The sequence below is a fragment of the Heteronotia binoei genome, chromosome 4 (assembly GCF_032191835.1).
Source record: "Heteronotia binoei isolate CCM8104 ecotype False Entrance Well chromosome 4, APGP_CSIRO_Hbin_v1, whole genome shotgun sequence".
Taxonomy (NCBI): Eukaryota; Metazoa; Chordata; class Lepidosauria; order Squamata; family Gekkonidae; genus Heteronotia; species Heteronotia binoei.
In genome coordinates, this window is record NC_083226.1 from 40470870 (window position 1) to 40496913 (window position 26044).

At 42.0% G+C, this 26044-nt stretch overlaps 1 protein-coding gene across 1 annotated transcript in view; it reads left to right on the forward strand.

Moving 5' to 3' along the window:
- Window positions 1-2790: 2790 nt before the first annotated feature.
- Window positions 2791-26044, forward strand: part of MUSK (muscle associated receptor tyrosine kinase) — a 58128-nt gene continuing 34874 nt past the window's right edge. Inside the window, exons 1-6 of the mRNA XM_060237166.1 lie at window positions 2791-3100; window positions 6897-7023; window positions 8599-8750; window positions 9501-9628; window positions 9943-10084; window positions 22942-23066. Of these exons, the coding sequence (XP_060093149.1) occupies window positions 3022-3100; window positions 6897-7023; window positions 8599-8750; window positions 9501-9628; window positions 9943-10084; window positions 22942-23066 (753 nt within the window). The 5' untranslated portion in view covers window positions 2791-3021. The remainder of the gene's footprint in view (window positions 3101-6896; window positions 7024-8598; window positions 8751-9500; window positions 9629-9942; window positions 10085-22941; window positions 23067-26044) is intronic.

The window sequence follows — 26044 nt, forward strand, 5'->3', positions numbered from 1 at the left end:
GAAAAACTCAGGGGGTGCCACTCACAAGCACTACAATGTTAAGCTATTCTTTTTTTCACTCAGCATTAATTCTATAATAAACTGATATATGGTTGTCACTCAATGTATTGGAGGCTTAGGAAGATTACACATCTAGGTCAAAATACCTGTCACAAGAACTAATCTGGGAGGGAACAAATTTATATGTGTGGTGGAAATTTTGAGAAGTATTAATTCATGTGATACCTGAATATATTTTGCCAGACAGAAAAGAAAAACAAATGGTGATCAAAGAGGATGTTCATTATTTTGTTCAGTTTTAACAAAAAGCTGTGAGCATATATCTAGTAAAGCAGGGTACTGTAATGATTAAATATGGTTAAGAAATTGCTCTGATGGAAAGAGTCAGCTTGAGAATGGCAGTTATAAGGGTCTAATGACATGTTGTGTTTTAACCTGGGTCCACCCAAGGTGTGCACAATCCACTTGCACTTCCCAGATAGATGGCACTTGATTGGAATTGGAACCAATGGGGTCTCACCCACATTCCCCAGTGTTGTCTTTCTGAACTGAAATGGTCCGGCTGGATTGCCATTTTCCTCACTGGGGACTCCACCACATGTACTGATGGGGGACATATAGATTCTCCCAACAAGGAAAACAACACTGTCTGGGGCCCTCTCAGATGGGGAAATGGTGCAGAGGGAAGTAGGGTTGCCAATTCCCAGGTGGGGGCAAGGGATCCTCTTATTTGGAGGCCCTCCTCCCACTTCAGGGTCATCAGAAAATGGGGGTGGGAGGATGTCTGCTGGGCACTCCATTATTCACTATGGAAACCGATTCCCATAGTTTATAATGGAGAATTGATCTGCAGATATCTGGGGCTCTGAGGGGACTGCTGTTTGAGGTAAAAGCACCAAATTTTCAGCATAGCATCCAGTGCCTCTCCTCAAAATACCTTCTAAGTTTCAAAAGGATCGGACCAAGGGGTCCAATTCTATGAGCCCCAAAAGAAGGTGCCACTATCATTCATTATTTCCAATGGAGGGAAGGCATTTAAAAGGTATGAGGTCCCTTTAAATGTGATTGCCAGATTAAATGTGATGTGATGGCCAGAACTGGAGTTCAATTATGCTTGTCACAACTTGCTCCTGGCTCCCCCCCCCACAACATCTCCTGGCTCCACCCCCAAAGTCCCCTGGCTCCACCCCAGATATTTCTTGAATTGGATTTAGAAACCCTAGAAGGAAGGCCTAGACAAGCTACCCTTGCATGCCATGATCCCAGTCTGTACCAGCTCCTATGCACCTAGGAATTGAATTCCCCAGCTGGAAATTTTCAAGTGTTTGTCTGACTGATGGGCCTCCTGGCTGATGTGGACAAATATGACTGCGAATCATGTAGTTAGGCCTAGGAGCTGAAAGTTAAAACCTTTCCCCCCCTGTGATTGGGGCTTTGCTGGTCCTGAAGTGCTAAGAGAATTTTTGCTTTTCTGTGTAAGGTGTAATCAATAATGCAAATATAAGTTGATAATGTTAATGTTTTAGCTTTCTTGCAAAATGGAAAGCTTTCAGTAAGTGAATTGAGACAATTTTATAAAGATTGGCTTGTCTTGCTCCCCCCCCCCATATACTAGTGAACCGACAATCCATTATGAAGTTTTCATTTATATTCTTTCTAATAATTACTATTATTGGACACTAGTTATTTCATTTTACTGGACTGTTGCTGGTATAATACGGGCAAAAATTTCTCGATTCCCCCTACCACTATCATTGTTCTACTTTCCATAAGTTCACATAGTTGCGAATCAGTTTCCAAGATATGCCTCTGCTTTTGTACTTTGCTGCTCCAGATCTTGACGTTACTGTTTATACCTGCCTTTTAGGGAAGCAACATATGCCTTCAGTTCACACATTGAAACAGATCACGCTCCAAAGAATCACGGATGATTAGTTGAGTAAATAGGTGTGTTCTGCCTTATCTTCCATTCTTTACCTAACACATAATTAACTCAGGGAACTCACTACCGCATAATGTGGTGATGGTTTAAAGTATTCCAGATCTGTCTCATCAAACAACAACTACAAATTATGGAAGAATTACATTTTAAGTATTCAAAGTAATAGCTAAGAAGAACTTTCATGTTAAACAGCAGTTTATCACTATATACCATATACCGATAATAAACAGCAAGGGAGGGCCACAGTTCATTTGTAGAGCACAGGATTTATATGTTATGGTTTGAATCCTACTAGCTTTTCTGTTGCTAAAAGGGACTGCTGAAAAGGCTATCCTGAGGACTGTGGAATTTGTGTAGACAAAAACCATGAAGGATAGAAACCATAGTAAGGAAAGAGAACTTATTAAATTGAGCAGGAAAGCTGATGGAATCCAACCACAAGGCTCCAGGTTCAAGCTTAAACACCTATAGCTACAAACATCTCAGTTGGGAAGATTAAGCTTGTGATTCTACAGAGTTTTTGCCAGTTACATTCCTGGATTAGATGGACCAATGTTCTACCACAATAAATGGCAACTTCATATATTCATAGGAAGGGTGTTGCCTTCATGTGCCCTTCCCAAAGCCACCTGGGTGATCTCAGAATGCCGGACTGAATGAGCCTTTGGTCCAGTCCAGCAGGATTAAAAAAAACCGCATCAAAGATGGCCAACAAGTATATTTGGCTTGGTGTGAGGCAAAGGCCTAACACCTCATGCTGTACTGGGTCAAGCTATTATTTTAGAAAGGCATCGAAGCATTGTGCTCCTCACTGTTTGCTTAAAAGGAATGCTCAAGGGATTTGCATTCTCTTGTTTCATGAGCCCCACGTTTTGATACTGACCTAAGTGGAAGCGCACCAGCTGGCCATGTCCATCACTGCAACCAAGTTGAAGAATTCCTGATTATACTTAGAACCTACAGAGTCACTGGCTGAGAAGAAACTTTGCAATGATCCCTGCTTTAAAATGAAACAGCGAAGGAATATGCCTGTCTTGGATTAAAGAAGACGTATCCCTTTTCTCCCCTGTGGAATAATCATGAAAAATTCGCTAAACATTCCATTTGTACATATCTTCACCCTGGCAGCCTTTGGCTTGACTGAGAAGCTCCCCAAAGGTAAATGGTTTGCATCTTTTCTTTCATACGGGACAGCTCATAGACACATGTATGAATGAACAGTTTTCTTCTACAATTGTCTCTGTAATTGTGTCCAAGAAATAACTATGGGTAAATCTTGTTCCTTTTGCATTTGTAAATAGTTATAAGCTGTGCTGTGATGAGTAAGGAATTTTTGTGGCAGCTCTGTGAGAGGGAAGTGTGTTTATCCTACGTATCATACCAAAGGCAAATACTAAGATGGGAACAGCTGTACCATACTGCTAGCAGAGTATATTTTAGGCTGCCATCCCATTCACATTTTGCTGGGGAATATTCCATTGAACTCAGAGGGAACTACTTTCCTGTAAACATACACAGGACTGCATGGGCTGAATGCTCTGAGATTAATCTATCTCCATTTGTCTGTGTACAATTTATATACAACCATATATTCATTATAGCCCTGTGTGCAATTAAACAGGTATTTCCAATATGTATCAATGAGACCTGTAAATGCATTATATATTATAAATCATTTATGTATTGGCAGATTTACCACAGTATTATTACACACACACAGGCGTGATTCCAGTGTTGTGATAGTATGGCTGGATTTTCTATGGTTATTCCTTTGGACTCTTTATAAAATGAAAACCAGCTATGGGAAACTGAAATTAGTTGAGGAAGATTGGCAAGATAATAGGATGCTTAATCCCCCCCCCCTTCCTGCCATCTGTCCAGTCAAAATTACATCCCCCCAGCAGCTTTCTCACCTGCAGGGGAAAAGATGCAGGGATTTTCTATCATTCTCCCTGCAGCTAGGTTGGAGGGGATGTAATTCTCAGTGAACAAATGACATGAAGGGCACACTCATCCTGTTACTCTTTTTAATTTAAAAGAAGTTGGGAGAAGAGAAACAGACAACTGTGTGAAATGTTTACATTGATTCTGCACATAGCTTTTATAGTTCAGCATGGATACTTATTTTTTCATGTGCAAAACTGGGGTGAGAGAGGAAGAATTCCTCTTTACAAAAATATTCAGATGGAGCATTTGGTGAACTAAAATGCCAACATTAGGATGATACTGGGACTGGGAACGCTGATGTCAATAGTTTAGCCAATAAAAAAGGCTCATTTGAATTAGTTCCTAGCCATGTATTTATTATTATTTACTATACATTTCTTATCCATCTTTCAGTATACAAAACTTTCAAGGCATCTAACAAAAACATAATATTTACTAATATAATGAAGTTAGGAAAATTCATTGGTTATAAGGAAACTGCAGGAACAAACTACAGGGCAAAAAGAAACCAGTTGTTACAAAGATCAGAACATTATCTTGAAGTGATGCCAGAAGGATAATAAAACAGGTCCCAGTTGAGCATGCCCAGAAAATGCTGGCGGTCAGCAGCAAAGGCCCTATCTTGGGTAACTATGTGCCTTCTGATGTTTGGGGTGGGGGAGCTGATCAGAGGTTCTGAAGATATTCTTAAGTTGTGTGCCCACAAAATTGTATACCAAAGTACCCCCCCCCCATCAAAAAACCCCTAAGGTTTATGTGAATCCTCATGTGTCATGGCAGAGTATGGCTTGGAAAGATTTCTTATCCAGAGACCTTTGGAGCCACAATGGTCACATTGTATTGAAGGTCAAAGCTAACCAATAGTTGAGATCCATGTTCCAAGTGATGAAATAATAACTTTGGCAACACCAGTGAGTTGTTTTCTGGCTCTCTAGCTGGAAAGAGTCTTTTGCAATAATGTCCGTTTTGTGATTTATGTATAGGCAAGACTGTCTTTTTTGCATTCTGAGAAGGTCAAGGGGAGGGGGGCTTTACCACTCACAGTGTTCCCAAAATGTGCTGCAGAGAAAGCATAAAACACAAAAGTGGGGGGAGACATATATTGAACAAACTGTTCATAAATGTCTTTTGGTGACAAGAGCAGCATGGAGAAGGAAAATAAATCCTTGGAGATGCCTTTTCAGTCTCCATCAAGCATTGCTTTATGAAGAGATACAAAAGTATTTAATATTCTCCAGTGTAATGTTGAGACACTGAACAACTTAGAATGACATTGGTAATGTATACACAGGTTTCCAGAGAAAGGAGGAATCATAAACTGTGTGACACATTGGCCGTTTTCCCACAGACCTTACCGCAACATCCCTCTTCACCACGCAGCGTCTGCGCGGATTTCCCACCAACTGCTCCGCAGAACCAGGAAGTGCCGGACCTTTTGTGTCGCAGATGTAAACCGCTAAAAACCAGTTTACCTTAGCGACGCAAAAGCCGTGGCTCTTCCTGGTTATGCGGAGCAGTTGGTGGGAAATCCGTGCAGACGCTGCGTGGTGAAGAGGGATGTCGCTCCGCGGTAAGGTCTGTGGGAAAATGGCCATTATTTTTGGTCGTGTTGCTTATTTAATCTGGTTTTACCTCTATGCTGATTAATTGCTTTATGCTAGTTTTATATTGTTTTGTGAGAAATGATTTATTTGCCGATCGATACACCACATTTCTATGAGAAGAAGTGCTCAAGGTAGTTTGTGTTATCAAAATTATTTCATTAATTTATTCCTTCAAAACATAAATACATGCTGCAACGCCCAGCATATCACTTTCAAGGTAGCTGCCAAAAATAGGATAACAAGAAAGAAGATGTGTTGTTTACCTCCATAGTCATTTTTAAAATCTGCCTCGTCTCAATGAAAATGGTGGACTATAAACAATGTAAATAAATGATAAATACTGGAGGGCCCAGTGTTCAAGCTTTATAAATAGGATAACAAGAACAACAACAGGGTTTAAACTGCAGGCATTTTCTTGGGCAGGGATTTTATTGTATTTTGTGTTTTCAATCCTGAAATTGTAAACTGCCTTAAACTACACTAAAAAATCGGGGCATACATATTTTAATAAACTTCAGTTGCTGCAAAATCTGACCGCCTGCCTTTCAGCTGTAGCACACCAGTTTGAATATATTCATCCACTGCTCCTAACCAAGAGGAAATTATCAGTAGGCAAACGAAAAGATAATATAATTTTCTAAGCAACTCTCCAGACCCTTTAATCACCTTTTATCCTTCACAAATAGAACTCAAAATACAAATAAAGTTTCTTCAGCAACAAAGGACTGGTAATTAAAGTAGGATATATGTGTGGTGTTCTCTACTTGGTAAATAATGCAGGAATTCTTTGTTGTATCGTTAGGAATACTTCAGTATTAACCAGAGAGCCTTTCTGTTTGCTCTTTTAAAACTCATCTGCCTGATAACCACTGCTCTCCCTTAGACCTCCTCTGCACCTCCAAGTTGCCGCTATTTCCCAGCGAGTTGAATGCTCAACTGATTCTTCCACTTTGCAGCACCCTTTCCACAAAAGGGCATTTATTTCAGGGATTGTTTCCCCTTGAATTTGGATTTGACCCTTCCTATGTGTTCCACACTTCCTTTGAAAAGGGGCTGTGGGGCCATGTCCTCATGTACTTCAGCACCGACGGAACCTCCTTTTTGTGTGTGTGCACGTGTGGTAGCATTATAAGATTCTTAGGAAAGCTGTAAATTCTTTCCTGTTTCAGAAGGCTTTTCTGTCAGCTGGATGAGATTTTTTACAATGGCCACATGATAACATTATGCTTTTACTACTGAATTGTGCTTCTGAACTGTGTTTTATGTTCATTCTAATTGATTTTGATTTTTAAATTACTGCTAGTAGCAATGGAGAGGGGCTTATAAGGCATTGGTTTAATTAGGCTCATGTTTCTTTCAATAATAGTCATTTGCTCAAGCCATTTTTATTTTCGGTTCTGCAGCACCCATTATATCTACTGCTCTTGAAACAGTAGATGCTCTTGTTGAAGAGATAGCCACTTTTGTGTGTGTGGTAGAGGCTTATCCCCAGGCAGAAGTTACCTGGACCCGTAACAACATTCTTATCAGGTAAGAATTACATCCATGAAAAGAATTATAAACAAGTTTACCAATACATTACATTAAAGTCTAAAATACATAGACATGAACACACATGAAGGTGGTTTTTACTGAATCAGACCCTTGGTCCATCAAGGCCAATAGTGTCTACTCAGACTGGCAGCGACTCTCCAGTGTCTCAGGCTGAGGTCTTTCCTGTAACCTACTGCCAGATCCTGTAGCAGGAGATGCTGGGGTTTGAACCTGGGACCTCCTGCATTCCAAGAAGATGCTCTACCACTGAGCCATGGCCCCTCCCCATACATACAATAATGTCTGACAAGTATTTTGTCATTGATGGCTACACTCCTGCGGCAGCCCTTATACCATAAGTGTAGGATATTATAGGGGTGCAGCACACATTTTTAAAGATGTAGAGGCAATACATTTTACATATACATCTAAAACTGAATTCAATAAATTAACTTGCCAGTACATGTGTCCTACAGCTATATTAGATGGGCAACTGAATGTCTGATGGCAAACCTGGGTTTTCATCATGTATCTTGGGGAATGGTCCCAAAGTAGGGTTACAAAGTCTGGGTTGGGAAATTCCTATAGATTTGGGATTGGAGCCTGAAGAGGGCAGGGTTTGGGGAGGGACCACAGCATTCTCCAAAGCAGTCTGTTTTCTCTAGGTAACTGATGTAATTCCAGGAGATCCCCAGGCCTCAGAAAGTTATTCTGTAAATCATTCTGTGAAATCAGATGTTAAGTTTGGATGTTAATATGGATGTTAAGTTTTCCTGTCTTGACAATTAGTGCCAGATTAGTTTTGTCTAAATTTTAACTAAACTATCATTACACTATCATTATTATTACATCATAATAAAAGAATCCTTTCTGATTACTCTGTGTTTCGCTCCATTATCCTATCATACTACGAATACAAAAACTCTGGGTGAAGTTAAGCACATTTAAGCATGTATATTAAGCTACTCCATTGAAACCAGTGGGATTCAAATATTCATTTGGCTAGTCTGTGCCTGTTGGGTTTTGAGAGTGATAATACCAAGCTGAACATAATTTGTGAAAACCCATTGACAGTGCAATCCTAAGGAGAGTTACTCCAGTCTAAGCCTATTCATTCCAATGGGCTTAGAATGGAGTAACTCTCCGTAGGATTGCACTGTAAGTGTCTTTGCAGCCATGGAATGTGGTAGTGATTCAGATCAGCAGTGGGAGATGGATCTCTCAAACCACCTCCCAATGCAATTTGCATTGTAGGAGAAAACACAATGGTTCTCTGTGATTTGCTCCCCTCCACCTCATGTGGCTGCATTTAACCTTTGAAAACAAAGCCAAGATCCTAAATATCTCCTGGATAGCATCTATTTTGCACCTCAGAGTCAGGTCAGGATGATTCTAAAGTTAAGCAGAATTTTTTTTAAGGAAAAAACCTCTTGCATGTCCCAAACTCAATAATTGTTGGTTTACATAAGTAAACAAATTGAAATTGTCAGTATTTAGTCCCAGCTAGTTTTTCATTGTTTTAATTGAGCAAGTTCAGGTTTTATTTTGTAAAAGAATGTTAATCTATTTCAGGCCCTTTGACACACGATATAGTATCCGTGAAAATGGGCAACTTCTCACCATTCTGAGTGTGGAGGACAATGATGATGGGGTGTACTGCTGCACAGCAAACAATGGAGTAGGAGTACCAGCAGAAAGCTGTGGGGCACTGCAGGTGAAAATGAGTAAGTATGAGCATATTGTGCTGATCAGGGCCTAACCAAGCATGACATTTAGCACATGTATGCTTACAGGTAGTAGTAAATTTCTTGTTCTGCTGGGGTTGGATGCAGACTTTATTGGCAGTTTCCAACAATTGCCATTTCCTGCTGCAGACCTTGCTGATGTTGTTCCTCAGGATCTCTCTCCCAGGAGCACCATTTTGCAGAGATTGGTGGACTGCAGTGGGAGAGGGGAGGTAGGAAAGTTTTGTTCCACTAATGGAAAATTTAGTCTGGATCCAAGCCATGGTTTGTAATCCTCAATTTGGACTAAAGCCTCACTTGCATCTCATCCCAGCAAATTCTTGCCTTGCTAGCCCTAGCTATCTTTTTTCTTGCAGTCCAAACCTTCCTAAACTGTCCCCTGCACACATAGCTGAAGCAGGGATGGATATGTTTGATTGTTAATTCTTGGCCTTCCACATGCTTCAGTCAGTAACACATAGAGCCCTAGAAAGGGGGAAAGGGTTCTTCTGTGGCCATTTTGGCTCAAGAAAATTGCATGCTGCCCTCATGAGCAGAAACCAGCTCCTTGATGCTACATGTACCACAAGTCAGGTCAGGGAACCTAACATTTAGCAAAGCCCTGAGAAATCCCTTATGTAGATCCTTTCTGAGCCATATGATGTTGAAAAATAATCAAAGTACATTTATTTGTAATATGTTGGTTGTGTGGTTGTCATCTCAATTTCATTTTGGCCTTTTAAATTTTAGGACCCAGAATCATTCGCCCACCTTCCAATGTAAAGATAATTGAAGGTTTAAAGGCAGTTTTTCCATGCACTACTATGGGGAATCCCAAGCCTTCTGTGTCATGGATCAAAGGAGAAAATGTTATAAAGGTGAGTAGATGTTAGAATTTAAATCTAACCAGGCATCTCATTGCATCTTTTTGTGGGGAGCATCTGTGTCTCAGTGGGAGAGCATCTGTGTTGCATGCAGAAGATCCTGGGTTCAAAAGACTTCCACCTGATGCCTTGGAGAGCATTTGCCAATCTGAATACACTGGCCTTTAGTGACAGATGATTTGATTCTATGTTAGGGAGTTTTGTGTGTTCATATAGGGTTGGTTTAATGATGCTGCTCGATGCAAAAGGCTCATATGCTTCATACATGTTCTGTCTCTTCTCACTCTGGGCCATCTCATTTGTGGCAGGAAAATACCCGGATTGCCATTCTTGAATCAGGCAGTTTACGGATTCATAACGTTCAAAGAGAAGATGTTGGTCAGTATCGATGTGTAGCAAAGAACAGCCTTGGAATAGCCTATTCAAAACCTGTAACTCTGGAAGTGGAAGGTGAGTAAGCAATAGAGATATGCACAACTAGCTCAAGAACTGAAGTGTGTGATAAATTTTGGCCAGTTCATGGTTCATAAACTGAAGTTCATGGCAGGTCAACCAGCATAAATTTTCCACGAACTTTCAAGCAGTTTATGGAGGTTCATGCAAGTTAGTGAATGGATACATTTCCAGACAGAGTGTTGGTGCTCAGACAAAATGTTTACCAAACTTCAAAGCAACAGGGGGCAGAATTCTCCAGCCTTGGAAACACTGTTGTCAGTTTCAAGAGCCCTCCACACACACACCCCCTGTCAGTGTTCCTTTGTGCTCACTTTCCATTTTCTTGTACAGAACTTGCAAAATCCTAGCCCTCTTCCTTGGATCTATGACTCTGTGCTTTTTCCACAGTGACTCTGTTCTTTGAGATCAGCCCTTTTAAGCTTGCAATGCCATTGGCACTGGGTTCTGCTGGGCATCCTGTGATTGGAGTAGTACTGCTGGGCAGACTGTAGTGTGCTGGTTTTGCTAGGCTTGCAAAAATGCCTCCACTCGCTTCAATTGTGATTCAGCTGGCATTGCCACATTGGCACTGGTTCTGCTAGGCACTAATACATTGCACTGGTTCTGTTGGGCTTCCAGCTATCCCCTTTGCTTGGAGTGTGGTTCTGTGCTTGACATCAGCCCTGCTGAGCTGGCATTGCAACAATGACACTGGGTTCTGCTGGGTACTAGTACATCACAGTGTTTCTTTTGGTCTTGCAAAAAAAAAAAACATTCAGTTTCCGCTGCAGAGGTTCTCTGGTTTGATCTTAGTCATGTTGGGTTTGCACTGCCATAGTGACAGTAGCTCTGCTGGGCATATTGCACTAGTTCTGCTGGACTTGCAAAAATACCTTCCATTTCTACTGCAGAGTTTCTCTGGAACTTTGATTCTGTCCTGCTGGGTTTCTTGCCTTTTTTGCTGTCCGCCCCTCCTTTGGAAACAATGGAGGATAGAGGAGGACAATAACTCAGACTCTGTAAATCCAGTCCTCACCACACTTAAACAGCAGGTACAGGAGAATCAGCCAGAGATCCCCAGTGAGTTTGTTGTCTCTAGCCAGCACAGGATCCATTCTATACACTTCTGAATCTCCTGCACATGCACCTGTCAAAATGATTGCCTGTCAGCTGTCATTTTCCCAGACAGCACTTTCCCTGGGGGCACCTTCTGGGGGGGGGCATAACTCAGACCCCATAAATCCAGTCCTAACCAAACTTTGAGGACAGGTAGAGGAGAGTCAGCTGGAGACCCTGTGGGTTTGGTTTCTCTAGCACACCATAGTGGAGGGCATTCTACTACACCACAAACTGAACCAGTCTGTTTGGCTCTTAAAAGTTTGTGACAGCTTGTATTTTGCAAACTGTGCACGCTACAAATCATGAACCAAACAACTGTATTTTCCTGGCTTGTACCCATCCCTAGTGAGCAACATACAAGAATAGTTATACAAGGACTTAACTTTTGGCCCAGTATTTATAATTGAAAATATATGTGAGAGAAAACATGAAGGGTTAGAAGTCTGAGAAACCTGAAACCAAGCCTTGGTTCCATGAATGAAAAAAATGCTAATTGGCAGGAAGACCCAACTTTAGTTTTTTATTGGAAACTGTGAATAAACAAAACATACTTTGTGAATTCTTATCATGCCACAGATAGACAGTTGTAATGTAGGGAGTTCCAGGATTGAAAGAGGCACTTAGTCACAGGTGATATGCTAGGAACAACTGTAATACCCACAGAAGAGCAGCAGATAGAGTCACATTAATGGGATCCTAAATATCATGGTTGCTGTCTCACTTGGAGAAACATCTAGATATTCCAGTTCCTTGGATTTGAGGCTTCTATGTCAAATGGAGTATGTGATGTTTATGAAAAACAAGAATAGAACAGGAGAAAAGAGAGCGAGAAAGGACATGGATATAGAAGAAAGTAGATGGAGCCAGTTTGGTGTAATGGTTAGAGTGTCAGACAAGCGTCTGAGAGACCCACGTTCAAGTCCCCACGTTGCTATGAAACTTGCTGGGTTATTTTGGGTCAATCACTCTCTCTCAGCCTAAGCCAACTTCACAGAATTGTTATGAACATAAAATGGGGAAGGGAGAACAATGTTATGCTATCCTGAACTTCTTGCTGCAAGAATGGGATAAAAGCATCCTGGATGGATAATGAGTATCTCCTGCAAGAGAATGAAGGTGTTTGAAAGTCAAAGAAAAAATATTTAGATACAATATTGGAAGACATATACACTAGATTGAGCAAGCAGGCAAACCATTTAACTGGCTTCACTATAGTGGTGTTTATGAGCCGAACGTAATTGATCTTTAGAATACAATAAAACAGAGGCATCAAAACTATTTAGGCTCCTTTCTATTGTTTCTCCTCTCTACCACAGCAAGCGCTTCCTTATACATCTGCTGTGAAATTCTAGCAAAGTAGATTAATTATGGAATGAAAATCTGCAAGGTTTGAGTCAACAGTTGCAAACTGCGATAGCATCCATGCATATGGGGCTCCTGTTTAAAGCTGTGTCTTACCAGAGTTAAGCATTGCCCTTAGATTTGATCACAATAGTGACTAATTTGTGTTTTTCAACAGATGTGGTGTGTGCAGGGTATTTGTTAGAATATTCATCTGTTTTCTCCATTTCTTTGTTGTGCAGTTCTTAATGAGGCAAATGCAACAGATGGAGGTATGTGTGCTGTGCTTTAGTGACTAGCAGGTGGGATAGTATCAGCAGTTGTGCTCTTAGAACCTCAATGAAATCAAATGGATCATGCAAGCATTGATATAGCATTTTCTAAAGGTAGAAAGAGAAAATCCCTGATCCTAGTGAAGTTACTGGCCACAGTCCCATAGGCAGTAACAGGGCTTTGTTTTTTTTTGTTGAAACTAAATGCATTCCAGATGTAGGCCAAGTGACGTCAATGGGATTATCTCAGGGGTGAGACCACTGAAGATCAATATACAAAGCTGGCTCAAAAAAATTACAGTAGCAACAAATCTCACAATATAAATACACTTACATCTAACATTTCTATATAAGTATATTGGAACCTGGATAATGTTTATTATTGATAGTAAGGGAAGATATAGTTATTAGAATAAGAGCATATCTATACAATTAATTTAATTTTTTAAAAATACATAGTGTTCTACAGAGAATCCTGAGAACTGTAGTATGGTGAAGACAGGGATTTTTTTGAGCAGGAACACACAGGAACACAGTTCTGGCTGGCTTGGCATCAGGGTGTATGGCCTAATATGCAAATGAGCTCCTGAGCTGCTTCTACAAAAAAAACCCTGTGTGAAACAATGGTGATGTCAGGGGGTGTGGCCTGATATGCAAATGAGTTCCTGCTGGGCTTTTTTTTAAAACAAAAAAGCCCTGTGTGAGAATATGGTGAGCCCATTAATGCAATCCTATGTAGAATTATGCGCTGAACTGGATAGCCCAGACAGATCTCAGAAGCTAAGCAGGGTTGGCTCTGATTAATGTTTGGATGGTAGACTACTAAGGAATACCAGGGTCACTAGTACATAAAGGTAGGCAATGGCAAACCACCTCTGAACATCTCTTGCCTTGAAAACCCTATGAGGCTCTCTATAATTTGGCTGTGACTTGATGTAAAAAAGGTAGAATTACTTCCATCAAAAGCTTGCATTCCAGTAAGTTGGTAGAACTATGGATTTTAGTACTTCACACAAGCATGAACTAGGGATGAGCATAGAATGGGAAAACAGTGGTTCGTGTTGGTTTGTGGTTCATTTGATTGCCCTAACAGATGGTTCATGTTGATTCATGGTTCATTTGAAGAAGAAGAAGAAGATATTGAATTTATATCCCGCCCTCCATTCTGAATTTCAGAGCGGCTCACAATCTCCATTATCTTCCTCCCCCACAAAAGACACCCTGTGAGGTGGGTGGGAGAACTCTTACAGAAGCTGCCCTTTCAAGGACAACTCTTGTGAGAGCTATGGCTGACCCAAGGCTATTCCAGCAGCTGCAAGTGGAGGAGTGGGGAATCAAACCCGGGTCTCCCAGATAAGAGTCCACACACTTAACCACTACACCAAACTGGCTCTCATTTGATTGTCTGAACTGGTTTGTAGTTCATTTGATTCAGGAGGTGTAGTATTCTTCAGCAAGCTCTCCTCCACCCACCCTCCAAGTTTGGAAAAGATTGGATTTGGAATGTCTGAGTTATAGCCCCCCAAAGTGGGTGCCTCCAAGAAGGCTTAGCTTCAGCTTTCTCACGACAACAAACTCTTCTCTCTTTGTGCTGCAAAGTGAAAGCAGCTGAGTCAGGGTGTCTGCTTCAATAGAGTAGAATGGGAGCTCCGTGATTGGCTCCCAGAGATGTCAATCAAGCTATGGACAACTGCTATGGGTGTTTCTAGGGCTTCCAGAAGTCCACCCCCAGAACTGCCCGGAAATTGATTGAATCAGGGCAGGCAGTCTTGCAAACAAACTGAAAATGAAACAAATTATACACTGCAAAAGAAATGTATTTTGGTTTTGGATTGGGGATGACACAATTCCATGAATCTATTCTAAATGAAGCATGAATTGGCCCGATTCATGCACAAATCATGATTCATTTATTGGTTCATGCCCATTCCTAGTCTGAACCCCAAGATTCAAAAGCAGAGTATGGCACTGTTGTTCTTGTGCCTGGTTCACAGATTGTTCTTCCTCAGAGTAGTCCTCAGATTCCCTGAAATTCTTGCATCTACAGAAAACCCCCTTTCTGCATTGCACTCAATGTCAGACATTCTTTTGGACTGTAGGGAATTGTAATAAAAATTGTCATGGCGGTAGGTTTGTGCAGATAACACACATACACACGCTGATTAAACTGCCCCTCAGTAAACAGCTGCCTGTGCTGATCTCAAAGCAAGGGTGTAGTAAAAATTTTCCTAAAAGTTTGGCAGGATAATACAGATGATCGCTTTACCAAATGGTTACATATGCACCATAATAAATTACTATTTGGGGAAGGGTTGTTCGTATTCAATTTCCATCATTACAATCCCTGTAATAGAAGCAGCATGTAACTAGTGCAAGTCATTCTCACACTCACACTGTAATACAATGTTCTGAACCTCTCTGGGCAAAGGCCATCACTTCAGTTTTCTGTCTACTCGTGCACAGATATAAACATAAGAGGTGTTCCATAGCTTCTATACACCCCAGTTTCAAAAAAGGATTGTGATGTTTTTCTTTTGAGGTTTCTTGGAATATAATACAAATTAGTATTCCTTCTGCAATTAAACTTTGAGGCAACTGCTTACTTCAGGACTAATACTTTTTATTATCTATCCTGGTAGGTTCCATTAATTGCTCTGACAGATACATCATAGCAACAAGCTTCATTTAAGAAGGAGAAGAAAATTATAACTAGATTCCAAGGTTTACTTTAACTAGGCCTTTCCCATTAAAATGCTGGTTAAGACGCAGGGATGCGTTGGTTGTAAGCCCCTTTCCCTTGACAGAGTCAATAGTAAACAAAGTCTTTAGCTTCAGTCTGACAAAAATACTCCAAGAAAGTCTTTGCTCCAGTTTCTAGAATCACCACTGGTATCCTTCCAGCTCTCACAGGCCTGTTCCCAGCTGCAATTTTTCCTCAGCAATTTCTCTACCCTCCTCTTTTCTGTCTCCCCTCTCCCTCTCAGGAAAAAAGCAGCTGTTTCTTAGGTCAGAGTCAGGGGCTGTTGGGAGATGTAGTCTTTCAGAAATCCTATTGCCTTTCCTTAGTTCTTGTTCAGCAATCAAAAGTGCATGAATGAAAAGGATCCTAATTTGGCAGCTGAGCAGCAAACACATGGCCCACCCTTAATCTTCTACATGTGAGCAAAAGGCACGCCTTACGTGCTCAGAGCAAAGTCCAGCAATGGCATGAAGAGAACTTCCTTACTCATTTCCTTAGGAAGGTAATTTGAACACATCTTATCCTTGCATGCACTTGCCTTTGGGGATTTGCTGTGCAGATAGCAATGAGTAATTGTATAGCACTGGTTTTCTGTAGACAAAGCAGATACAAATAGCTTACATTTTATCTAAAATGCCTTAAAGTTCTTCTAAATTGACTGTCAGTCGTGTGTATCAAAGCTGTGAGAACCCCAGCTTTCTTTTCCAAAGCCCCCTCTCCCCCTGCTGACCGCTGCTAGTGTTCTGGCTGCAGACAGGGCTGGTGCCAGGCCTTTTTGCACCCCCCCCCTTCCACTTCTAACCAGTTTTCAAACCTTTTCTGGAAGAACCCCTCTTGCCTTGCTTGCTCTTTAGCTCTTTCTGCTTTTCGTTTGCAGAACTGAGCTGCAGATGGCTGGGTTATTTTTTTATCAGCCATAACTCCATAGAAAGCCAGGGACTTTCTAAGCCAGGGACATAGTTAACACAAACCCACTTAGTCCAAGCCAAGCAAGACCAGGAGACAGTTGCATTTAGGGTGGAGCATGCTGTATGGGAGTGAAGCTAGCCAATCATGGGGTGAGCAATAGTGAGGTTATAGTATGTCAACCCATGTCATGTGACCCTTCACTCCAGGCTTTGCTGCTGGTGGAAAACAGATCAAATGTATTAGATTTGTATTCAGCTTCTTTCCCTGCCAAGCATGGAAGAAAAAATAGAAACAGAGCTATAAGGTGCCTCAAGGGTCATCTAGTCTAACCCCCGCCCCCAGGCAGGAAATTCACAACTGCTTCCCCCCCCCCGCTTCCCCAGTGATCCCCCGCTCTATGCCCAGAGGAAGGCCAAAAACCCCCAAACAAAAACAAAAAACAACCCTCCGGGATCCCTGGGCTATTCTGGCCTGGAGGAAAATTCCTTCCATACCCCAAAGTGGCAATTGGTGTTACCTGGGCATATAAGAAAGGGCCACGAGAGCCAGGCACTGGCTCAACCTTTCCTGTGCTCCCTTTCACAATCTTGTCTAAGTTCACTGAGTCAATGAATCAGCATTGCTCCAGATGGCCCTGGAATGGAAGGAAGAATGCTGGGTAGAAAAGTGGGATACACATGAAGTAAATAAAAGAAAGCAGAGGGAAATAGGGATAGGCTAGGGACTGAAACTGGGAATGGTGCTATTTAATTTGTTCATCCAGCATCCAGAATCAGCCAATTCTGCAGGTGACACCAAATTACTCCAAATAGTGGTACCAATATGGATAGTGTTCTGTGGTCATGATGGACAGCTCAGTGAAATTGCCAACTTAGCATGCAGGAAGGAAAACAAATTCTGAGCCAGGGACTAAAACAGAACAATCAGTTATTGTAAATCCCCCACTTGGATCTATGGCACAGGCGCATTTGGAATAGAAAGCACCATTATGATTGACCCACTGCAAAAAAAGGCATTAGTCAGTTAGGGAAGGCCTTGAAAAGAACGACCAGAACAATGGGCTGATGAAAAGGATCCACATAGTGAAGTAGCTAGAAAAATATGCATAAACTAGAACTCAAAAGCCACCCAACAAAAATGACCATCAGTAAATTCAGAATAGAAGAAGAAGAATTGAAGAATTGCAGATTTATACCCCGCACTTATCTCTGAATCAGAGACGCAGAGCGGCTTACAATCTCCTATGTCTTAACCCCCCACAACAGATACCCTCTGAGGTGGGTGGGGCTGAGAGGGCTCTCACAGCAGCTGCCCTTTCAAGGACAGCTCTGCGAGAGCTATGGCTGACATAAGGCCATTCCAGCAGGTGCAAGTGGAGGAGTGGGGAATCAAACCCAGTTCTCCCAGATAAGAGTCTGCACACTTAACCACTACACCAAACTGGCTCTCAAAGGTTCCTAATCGTTAATCCACTATCATGGCCCCTCCAATACATACATTACCTATAATGCTCAAATACATACACACCCTTTCCAGACTCCACCCCCAAATCTCCAGCAAGGTATCCACCTGGAATTGACAACCTGAGGTAAGTGGTATAAAATAACAGCTTCCTTCCACTGGCTGTCCAGAATCCATGAAAAGTGGAAAGAGAGAGGGGGCTGAATCCAAGCGTTAACCCCCCCCCCCCGATTTATTATTGCTCTCTGGGCACCCATTAAAAACCAAAGAATAGAAAAGTACTTCTTTATACAATTAACTTTGCTGTCACTGTTTAGATTAAAATAATAAAAAAAAGAACTAGATATTTCACAGAATTCTTAGTCAGAACAGCTAAGCAGAACCTCCACATTCAAAGATAATGTACCTGTCAATACCAGTTTCTTAAGTGCCAAATAAGAGAATTCACCCTTGGAATATTTATGACAGGCTTCATACTGTTTATTTCAACTTCCTCCTTTTTTACTAGAAAATTTACCCCTGATAGACGTGATTGTCAGTTTTGTGCCTCTCTGAGGCCTGTGCTCCAGGTGGCTGCCTAGTTGGCCTAATGGTAGTGCTGGCCCTGGCTGCCGGTCTCATTATTTCTCTCTCTGTTCTTTTTAATCTTGCCCTTCTTCTAAAGAGCAGAGTGCATAGCTCCCCTATGTCCCCACAAGAACCCTGTTACAGAGATTCTGCTAAGTTTGGGCTCATTCACATGTTACAAAGTCCTCTCCCTTCACTGGTGATCCCAGGAAACATACATATGCTGATGGCTATAAATAGTTCCCCCAGAACTATTATAGAGAAAACTGTGACTCCCTGGGGCCATTTCTGGTTGAGAAAAAAGAAGAGAAGAAGAGACTGGATTTGTACACCCCACCCTTCACTCGGAGTCTCAGAGTGGCTTACAATCTCCTTGCCTTCCACTCCCCACAACAGACATCCTTTGAGGTAGGTGGGGCTGAGAGAGTTTTTGCAAGAACTGCTCTTGAGAGAACTGTGGCTGGCCCAAAGTCACCCAGCAACTGCATGTGGAGAAGTGGGGAATCAAATCTGGTTCTCTCAGATCGACTCTACACTCTTAACCACTACTCCAAACTTTCTCTCCCTGTGTGGTATAGTTTCAGTCTGAATCTAGCCATCATGCATTGAAAATATTTTGTTCCCAGAACTCTGAGAGAATATCTGGTTGACTCAACTCAAGATGGTCACATGGAGGGAAACAAGGACTGTATAATGTGTGAATTCTCTTCCAGGTTCCTGGAGATGTTTAGCATTCTCTAGACTCCTGATGTTAAGGTAGGGTTGCCAATCTCCAGGTGGAGATCTTTCAGAATTAGAACTTACCTTCAAGCAACAGTTGCCCTGCATAAAATGACTGCTTTGGAGAATGGACTCTATGGCATTATACCCCACTGAGATCCTGCCCCCAACCCTTCCCTTCACCAGCAGCACCCTCAAAACCTTCAGGTATTTCCCAATCCATAGCTGGCAACCATATGTTAAGACCAAACTAGAAGTTATAATGGGAGGTCCATAGATATTGGTATTTTGGTATCTTTGGTATCTTTGGCTCTTGGGTCGTTTTCGCACTCACCTTCAGCCGGCGCGACCCCCCTCTTCACCGCGCAGGATCTGCGCGGATTTTGCACTAAACACTGCGGAGCAGCCAGAAAAGCCGGAAGCTCCCGGCGCAAAAGCCGCTCAAACTGAAACCGCCAAAAAGCAGTTTGGCGTTTGCGCGGCTTTTGCGACGGGAGCTTCCGGCTTTTTTGGCTGCTCCGCAGCGTTTAGTGCGAAATCCGCGCAGATCCTGCACGGTGAAGAGGGGGGTCGCGCCGGCTGAAGGTGAGTGCGAAAATGACCTTGGTATTTTGCAAACTTTGGATTGCTGCTACTGGGGTGGGGGAAGACATGATTGGATCAGGGCCATTATGCTGGGCGGATTTGATTCTTCTCAGTAATCACAAAGAATTCTGTTAATGTTTAGGGCTGAACCCACCAATAGGTCACAGGAATCCTGCATGTCAGAAGAAATAAAGAGGGTTTTGGTGACTATTCAAAAGAGAGAGCGAAAGATATGGAATAAAGGTGTAGTTTTATTTGTGACTCCGTGCAGTAAAAGTCTTGGAAAGAAGAAGAAGAAGATGAAGATATTGGATTTATATCCTGCCCTCCACTACGAAGAGTCTCAGAGCGGCTCACAATCTACTTTACCTTCCTCCCCCACAACAGACACCCTGTGAGGTGGATGGGGCTGGAGAGGGCTCTCACAGCAGCTGCCCTTTCAAGGACAACCTCTGCCAGAGCTATGGCTGACCCAAGGCCATTCCAGCAGGTACAAGTGGAGGAGTGGGGAATCAAACCCGGTTCTCCCAGATAAGAGTCTGCACACTTAACCACTACACCAAACTGTCTCTCCTTGAAATATGCTACTATTGAAACTGATAGTATCATATGTGATGGGGGAAAAGAATTTCAGAAAAATAAATTCAGTACTGTGAATAATGCATGTATGGAATTGGATCATCCCCTTAGCAAAATGTTGATGAAATTCTGTACATTTTAACGGTGTAGCTCCAATTCCTATAAATTCTGTTTTGACTGGTCCTTGTTTCTAGGTAAGTCCCTGTTTCTTGGCAGCTGCTGAATTGATATTAGTCTATAATAATATGATTTGTTTTTTGCATGCACCATGATGCTATTTTCTTAATAACTCACAATTGTTTGTACAAGAACCAACCTACTCTGATTAGCTTAGATAAATATTTCTTGAGTGACTGCCTGTATACATTTGGACTTTGAGCTGAAAAACAAGTTCTGGCCAATGAAGAATCTAAGCTGCCTTATTCCTGCTTTTGGCTGTGAAATTTGGAAGAGTGATCTTTTGCTACACTGTGTAAATGTTATACCTCAGTGTAAATATCCAGGAGGAATTCTTCAGTGGCCTAGGTAAAATGTACCCCACACTTTCTTTATGACTTTGCTGTCACTAGGGTAGTTATGTGAAAAGCCTCTTGGGGTACTTCGCACTACGCTGACACTGATGCACAAAAGTACACACTACTTTACCCAATTGATAAAATGATAGAATTCAATGCCAGATGAAATGGGGATAGCCATGAGTATATTTATTTATTACTTTAGATTTCTATTCCACCCTCTCTGCAAGCGGACTCAGGGCGGCCAGCAATCAGTTCTACAAAACAGTTTAAAACCATAAGATACAATTTAAAACATTATATGGTGCTATGCAACTTCAATATGGCGGGATCTTCTTTTTCTGTTTCTGTTCGCAATCCTATGATGTTCATAGCTCCTTAGCGGTGAGAGGTGGAAGTTCCTCCCCAGTTAGATGTTGAAGGCCTGTCAGAATAGTTCAGTTTTGCAGGCCCTGTGGAATTGCGAAAGATCCCGCAGGGTCCTTATGACCTCGGGGAGGGCATTCCACATTTCTGGTGCTGCCACCGAGAAAGCCCTAGCCCGTGTAGAGCACAGCCTGGCTTCCTTTGGTCCAGGGATGGATAGTAGATTTTGTGTCCCTGAACACAGTGCTCTCTGGCGAACATGCGGAGAAAGGCGGTCCCATAGATAGACAGGCCCCCAACCATAAAGGGCTTTAAAGGTCAAGACCAACACCTTGAAGCGACTCGGAACACAATAGGAAGCCAGTGCAGCTCTTTCAGCACTGGCTGAATGTGCTGCCATCTAGAGAGCCCTATTAACAGTTGCACTGCAGTGTTCTGCACTAGCTGTAGTCTCCAAGTCAGGGTCAAGGGTAGCCCCATGTAGAGAGCATTACAGTGATCTATTCTTGAGGTGACTGTAGCATGAATCACCATAGCTAAGTCAGCTTCCAGAAAAGGGGCCAGCTGCCGTACCCACCGAAGATGAAAAAAGGCAGATTTGGTAGTGGCTGCTACCTGGACCTCCATTGTCAGAGAGGACTCCAGGAGCACTCCCAAGCTCTTGCCTTTAGGGGCCGGTATCAGTGGCTCCCTGTCAAGAGCTGGCAAAGGGATCTGCCTTCCTGGGCCACCCCGGCTCAGATAGAGGACCTCTGTCTTCATCGGATTTAGCTTCAACCGACTCAGCTTGAGCCAAGATGCTACGGCTTGAAGAGCCAGGTCTAGATCTCCCAGGGTACAGTTGGAGCGGCCACCCATCAGTAGATAGAGCTGGGTGTCTTCTGCATATTGGTGACATCACAGCCCATACCGCCTGACAATCTGGGCAAGGGGGCACATATAGATGTTAAATAACATCGGGAACAGAACCGCACCCTGTGGCACACCACATGTGAGTGGGTGCCATTGGGATGATTCCTCCCCTATCACCACTCTTTGTCCCCGACCTTGGAGAAAAGAGGTCAACCATTGCAAGGCAGACCCCTGGATCCCCACATTGGTGAGGCGGCTAGACAGTAACTGGTGGTCATAGATGGCTTTAAAAGGGTATAGATGGCTTAAAAAGGGAATTAGATAATTTCATGGAGGCTAGCTCCCACAGGAGCTGCTAAACATGGTGACTAAAGGGGACCTCCACATTACAGGCAGAAAACCTCTAAATACCATTGTTATGAGGCAACACTGGCCCCTATGCTCAGCTGTCCAGGGCAATTGGCTGACTGTTGTGTAAAACAGGATGCTGGACTAGATGGATCACTGATCTGATCCAAGATGGCTCTTTTTATGTTATTATGTCAGACTGTGACTCTGATGGGAAATATATATATATTTTAAAGCCCCCCAAACATGGCATTTATGAAATGTATTTTTGAGTAGTTTTTTGCATTCACTAATGGCTGGGTCTCCCAGTTTTTCCACTGAATTTTAATTGCACAGATTTGACCAATGAATATTCTTTAGTATTATTTTATCTAGTTCTTCTTGCTCACATCAATGAAAAGATGCACAAGACACAATGCTAAGTAAACTTTAATAATAAGTGTAAAGACACGCAAGACACAATTCTAAGTAAACGTTCAATGCCTTTGTCTTCTACAGTTTTTGCCCGAATCCTGAAAGCTCCCGAATCTTACAATGTCAGCTTTGGCTCTGTGGTAACACTGCGATGTGCCGCAACAGGCATTCCAACTCCTACTGTAACTTGGCTTGAAAATGGAAAAGCTGTAAGTGTCCTTGTAATTCTTTGGATTTGGTGATAACAGCATTATTCCCAAACAGAGATATGAATATGAAGTTTTTAAAATTGCCTGTAGAATGGAGATGCTTTCCCCTCCCTATCCAATTTAAAATCGGCATGCAGGATCCAATGAGGAGGAGGAGAATATTGGATTTATACCCCACCCTTCACTATGTGAAGGAGTCTCAGAGCAGCTTACAATCTTCTTTCCTTTCCCCTCCCCATAACAGACACCCTTGTGAGGTAGGTGGAGCTGAGACAGCTCTGCAGAAACTGCTCTTGAGAGGAACAGCTCTGTGAAAACTTGTGACTGACTCAAGGTCACATCAGCCGGTGCATGTGAGAAGTGGAGAATCAAACCCTCTTCTCCCAGATAAGAGTCCATGCACTTAACCACTACACTAAATTGGCTCTTTATAATGAGTACAATCCTTGAGAATTTCATTCAAATTGTATAACAAGCACAAAAAGTTGAAATTAAAAATAAATAGAAAAGTAAAGGACAAAATTATTTTTTTTTAAAAAAATAAACAGAAATAAAAAAAATTCTGGCCAATGAAGAATCTAAGCTGCCTTCTTCCAGCTTTTGGCTGTGAAATTTGGAAGATCCATCAAATGAAAACTAGAATCAAACATTTAGCTGAACTATGTGTCTGTTGTCCTGTTGTTGCATAGTTCTTGTTCATTACTTGAATCCATTGGGTCTTGTGGAAGAGAACTTTCCTGTGGTCTCAAACTCATGTTAAAAAATGAAAGTGACATGCCAGTTACATTTTCAGCTTCAGGGTTTCTGGTTTCAGCACAACAAAGAACGGATACGTTCTGCAGGGCTCTGCAGAAACCTGCCGGACTGCTCAGCTTTGGGGGTGTTCTGAGGTGGGAAGACTCGATAGGGGGGTTTCTTAGGCAGGGTTTATTTTTGGGGGAGATGTGTATTGCGGTGCAGGTAGCAGTTTGGGCTCCCCCAAGCCCGGACTGAGATGGGCTCCATATTGGCGACTAAGATGCGATTGCTGGACAGGAGGAGAGAAGTGGTGAAGATTTTAAAAACAACCAAAAGAGGTTCCCCCCTCCTCTTCTACCTATCTTTTCTTCGAGTCTCCTCACCCCTTGAGGCGAACCTTTTGGAAGATGCAGAGGACAGCAGGGAGATGAGGAGCAAGGAGGCAGAGGAAAAGGCTATCGGAGAGGGGGCGAAGGTGAGGTGAAGGAGTTGAAAATTAGAAGAACACCCAGTGAAAGTTTCAGAAGAAGTCGAAGACAGAAGGAGAGGAGCTAAGTGGAGCAACTATCGGGATGCCAGAGAGTGAGGAGGTGGAGGGGAAGATCACTGGCGACAGAGTAGAAAGCGAGGCGAAAGAGTAGAAGGCTAGAAGAATCTCAGGTGAAGTGGAGGAGAGGAACGGAGTGACAGAGTGGGCTCGGCGTGATCAAACAGACGTAGGACTTGAGTAAGATCAAATTATTATATACTGTCTAGTTTGTAAAAGCCTCTGAGGAAGTGGAGGAGAGGAATGGAACAGTAATGTGGGTTCGGCGTGGTGGAAAAGAAACTGGACGGATCAAGCTGAAATTATTGAACATTGTTAACATTGGGACTACTTTTGAGAGTATCTTGAGACTATCTTGATAAATTTCGGCAGAGAGAAGAATGGCAAATGAGAAGAAGTAAGAAGAAGAGAGAAAGAACTATGCTATGAGATGGAAGTTAGAGTAATGTAAGGAGAAGCTAAGAAGAGAGGAAGAAAGAAGACGGAGAGAAGCGGCTACATATATAATAGAGAGAGAGTGAGAGAGTTTAGGAGTGAGTGTGAATGAATGTTTAAGGATAAAGTGATATGATTGTGTTGTATGAAGAGAAGTTAATATATAGACAGTTTTGGTTGAAAGGTGTGGCAGTGCGTGTGTGGGGAAGTGCTGGAAGTATGGAGTATGAAGTGGTGAAAGTCTGTAATAAGGAGATTATGTAAGAGATGAAATTTAGGAATGATGACCTTGAAGCTATGTTGTACTATTAATAGTTTATAAAATTTTGGGGCCATAAATCTTGTCTAAGAGATAAGAAAAATTGAAGATATAGTAATTGGGATATGAATACTAATACAAATAAGGATAAAATATCAGTCAATACAGTAGCCTCATTAGATGCTCCAAAATCATTGGGGCCTGCAATATTTCAGGACATGATTAAAGAGTTACAAGACAACATGCAAATGTATTTTAGGACAGTACTAAATCAGATGCAGGGAAATCTAGTAGAGCAGATGGGTGGATTACATTTAAAAATGGATGGCCTACAGGAATAAATAGTAGGAACTAAGGAAGAGATTTTGGACTTAAGCCATTCTTTAAAACCTCTGGATGTTAAAATGAAGGCTGAGAATCAAATAGTGGAGGTAGATGAGACAACTCAAGTGATTAAAGAAGGAAAGCAAGTCAGTTCTGAGCTGAAACAGGTTATCTATAGACCCCAAGAGGTTTTGGAACAAAACAAAACAAAAACTTTTTACATGGTGCAAGTGATGTAACAGAAATGGAGACCTTGGATACAGAGGAAGAAATAGAGGATCCATATAAGGGTAATTCAGCCCATAATAAGAACTATCCCTAGTAAATAGAAAAATGAGTAAGGAGACGAGGTGCAAAGTCCTTTTTTTCGGTTATAAACAATTTTATTTGTAACATATGGTAGCAAAGTTATATCTATATCTTACAACTTAAAAAAAGGAAAAATTTATCTACCCCATATCTTACTCTTCCCCTGCCCCTCCCCCCGTTACTTGACCCCCGCCAGTGTTATTTACTTTAAAAAACCCCAAATATTAAAGGTACCCTTAACTATTAAAAAAACCAAAAGTTATACTCTTGTTTTAAAAACTTAATCATTATCAAAGATTGTCCAATGTCCCTTTATTTTCCACTCTTTTTCGACGTATCTTCTGAACTTCTTCCACTCCAACTTAA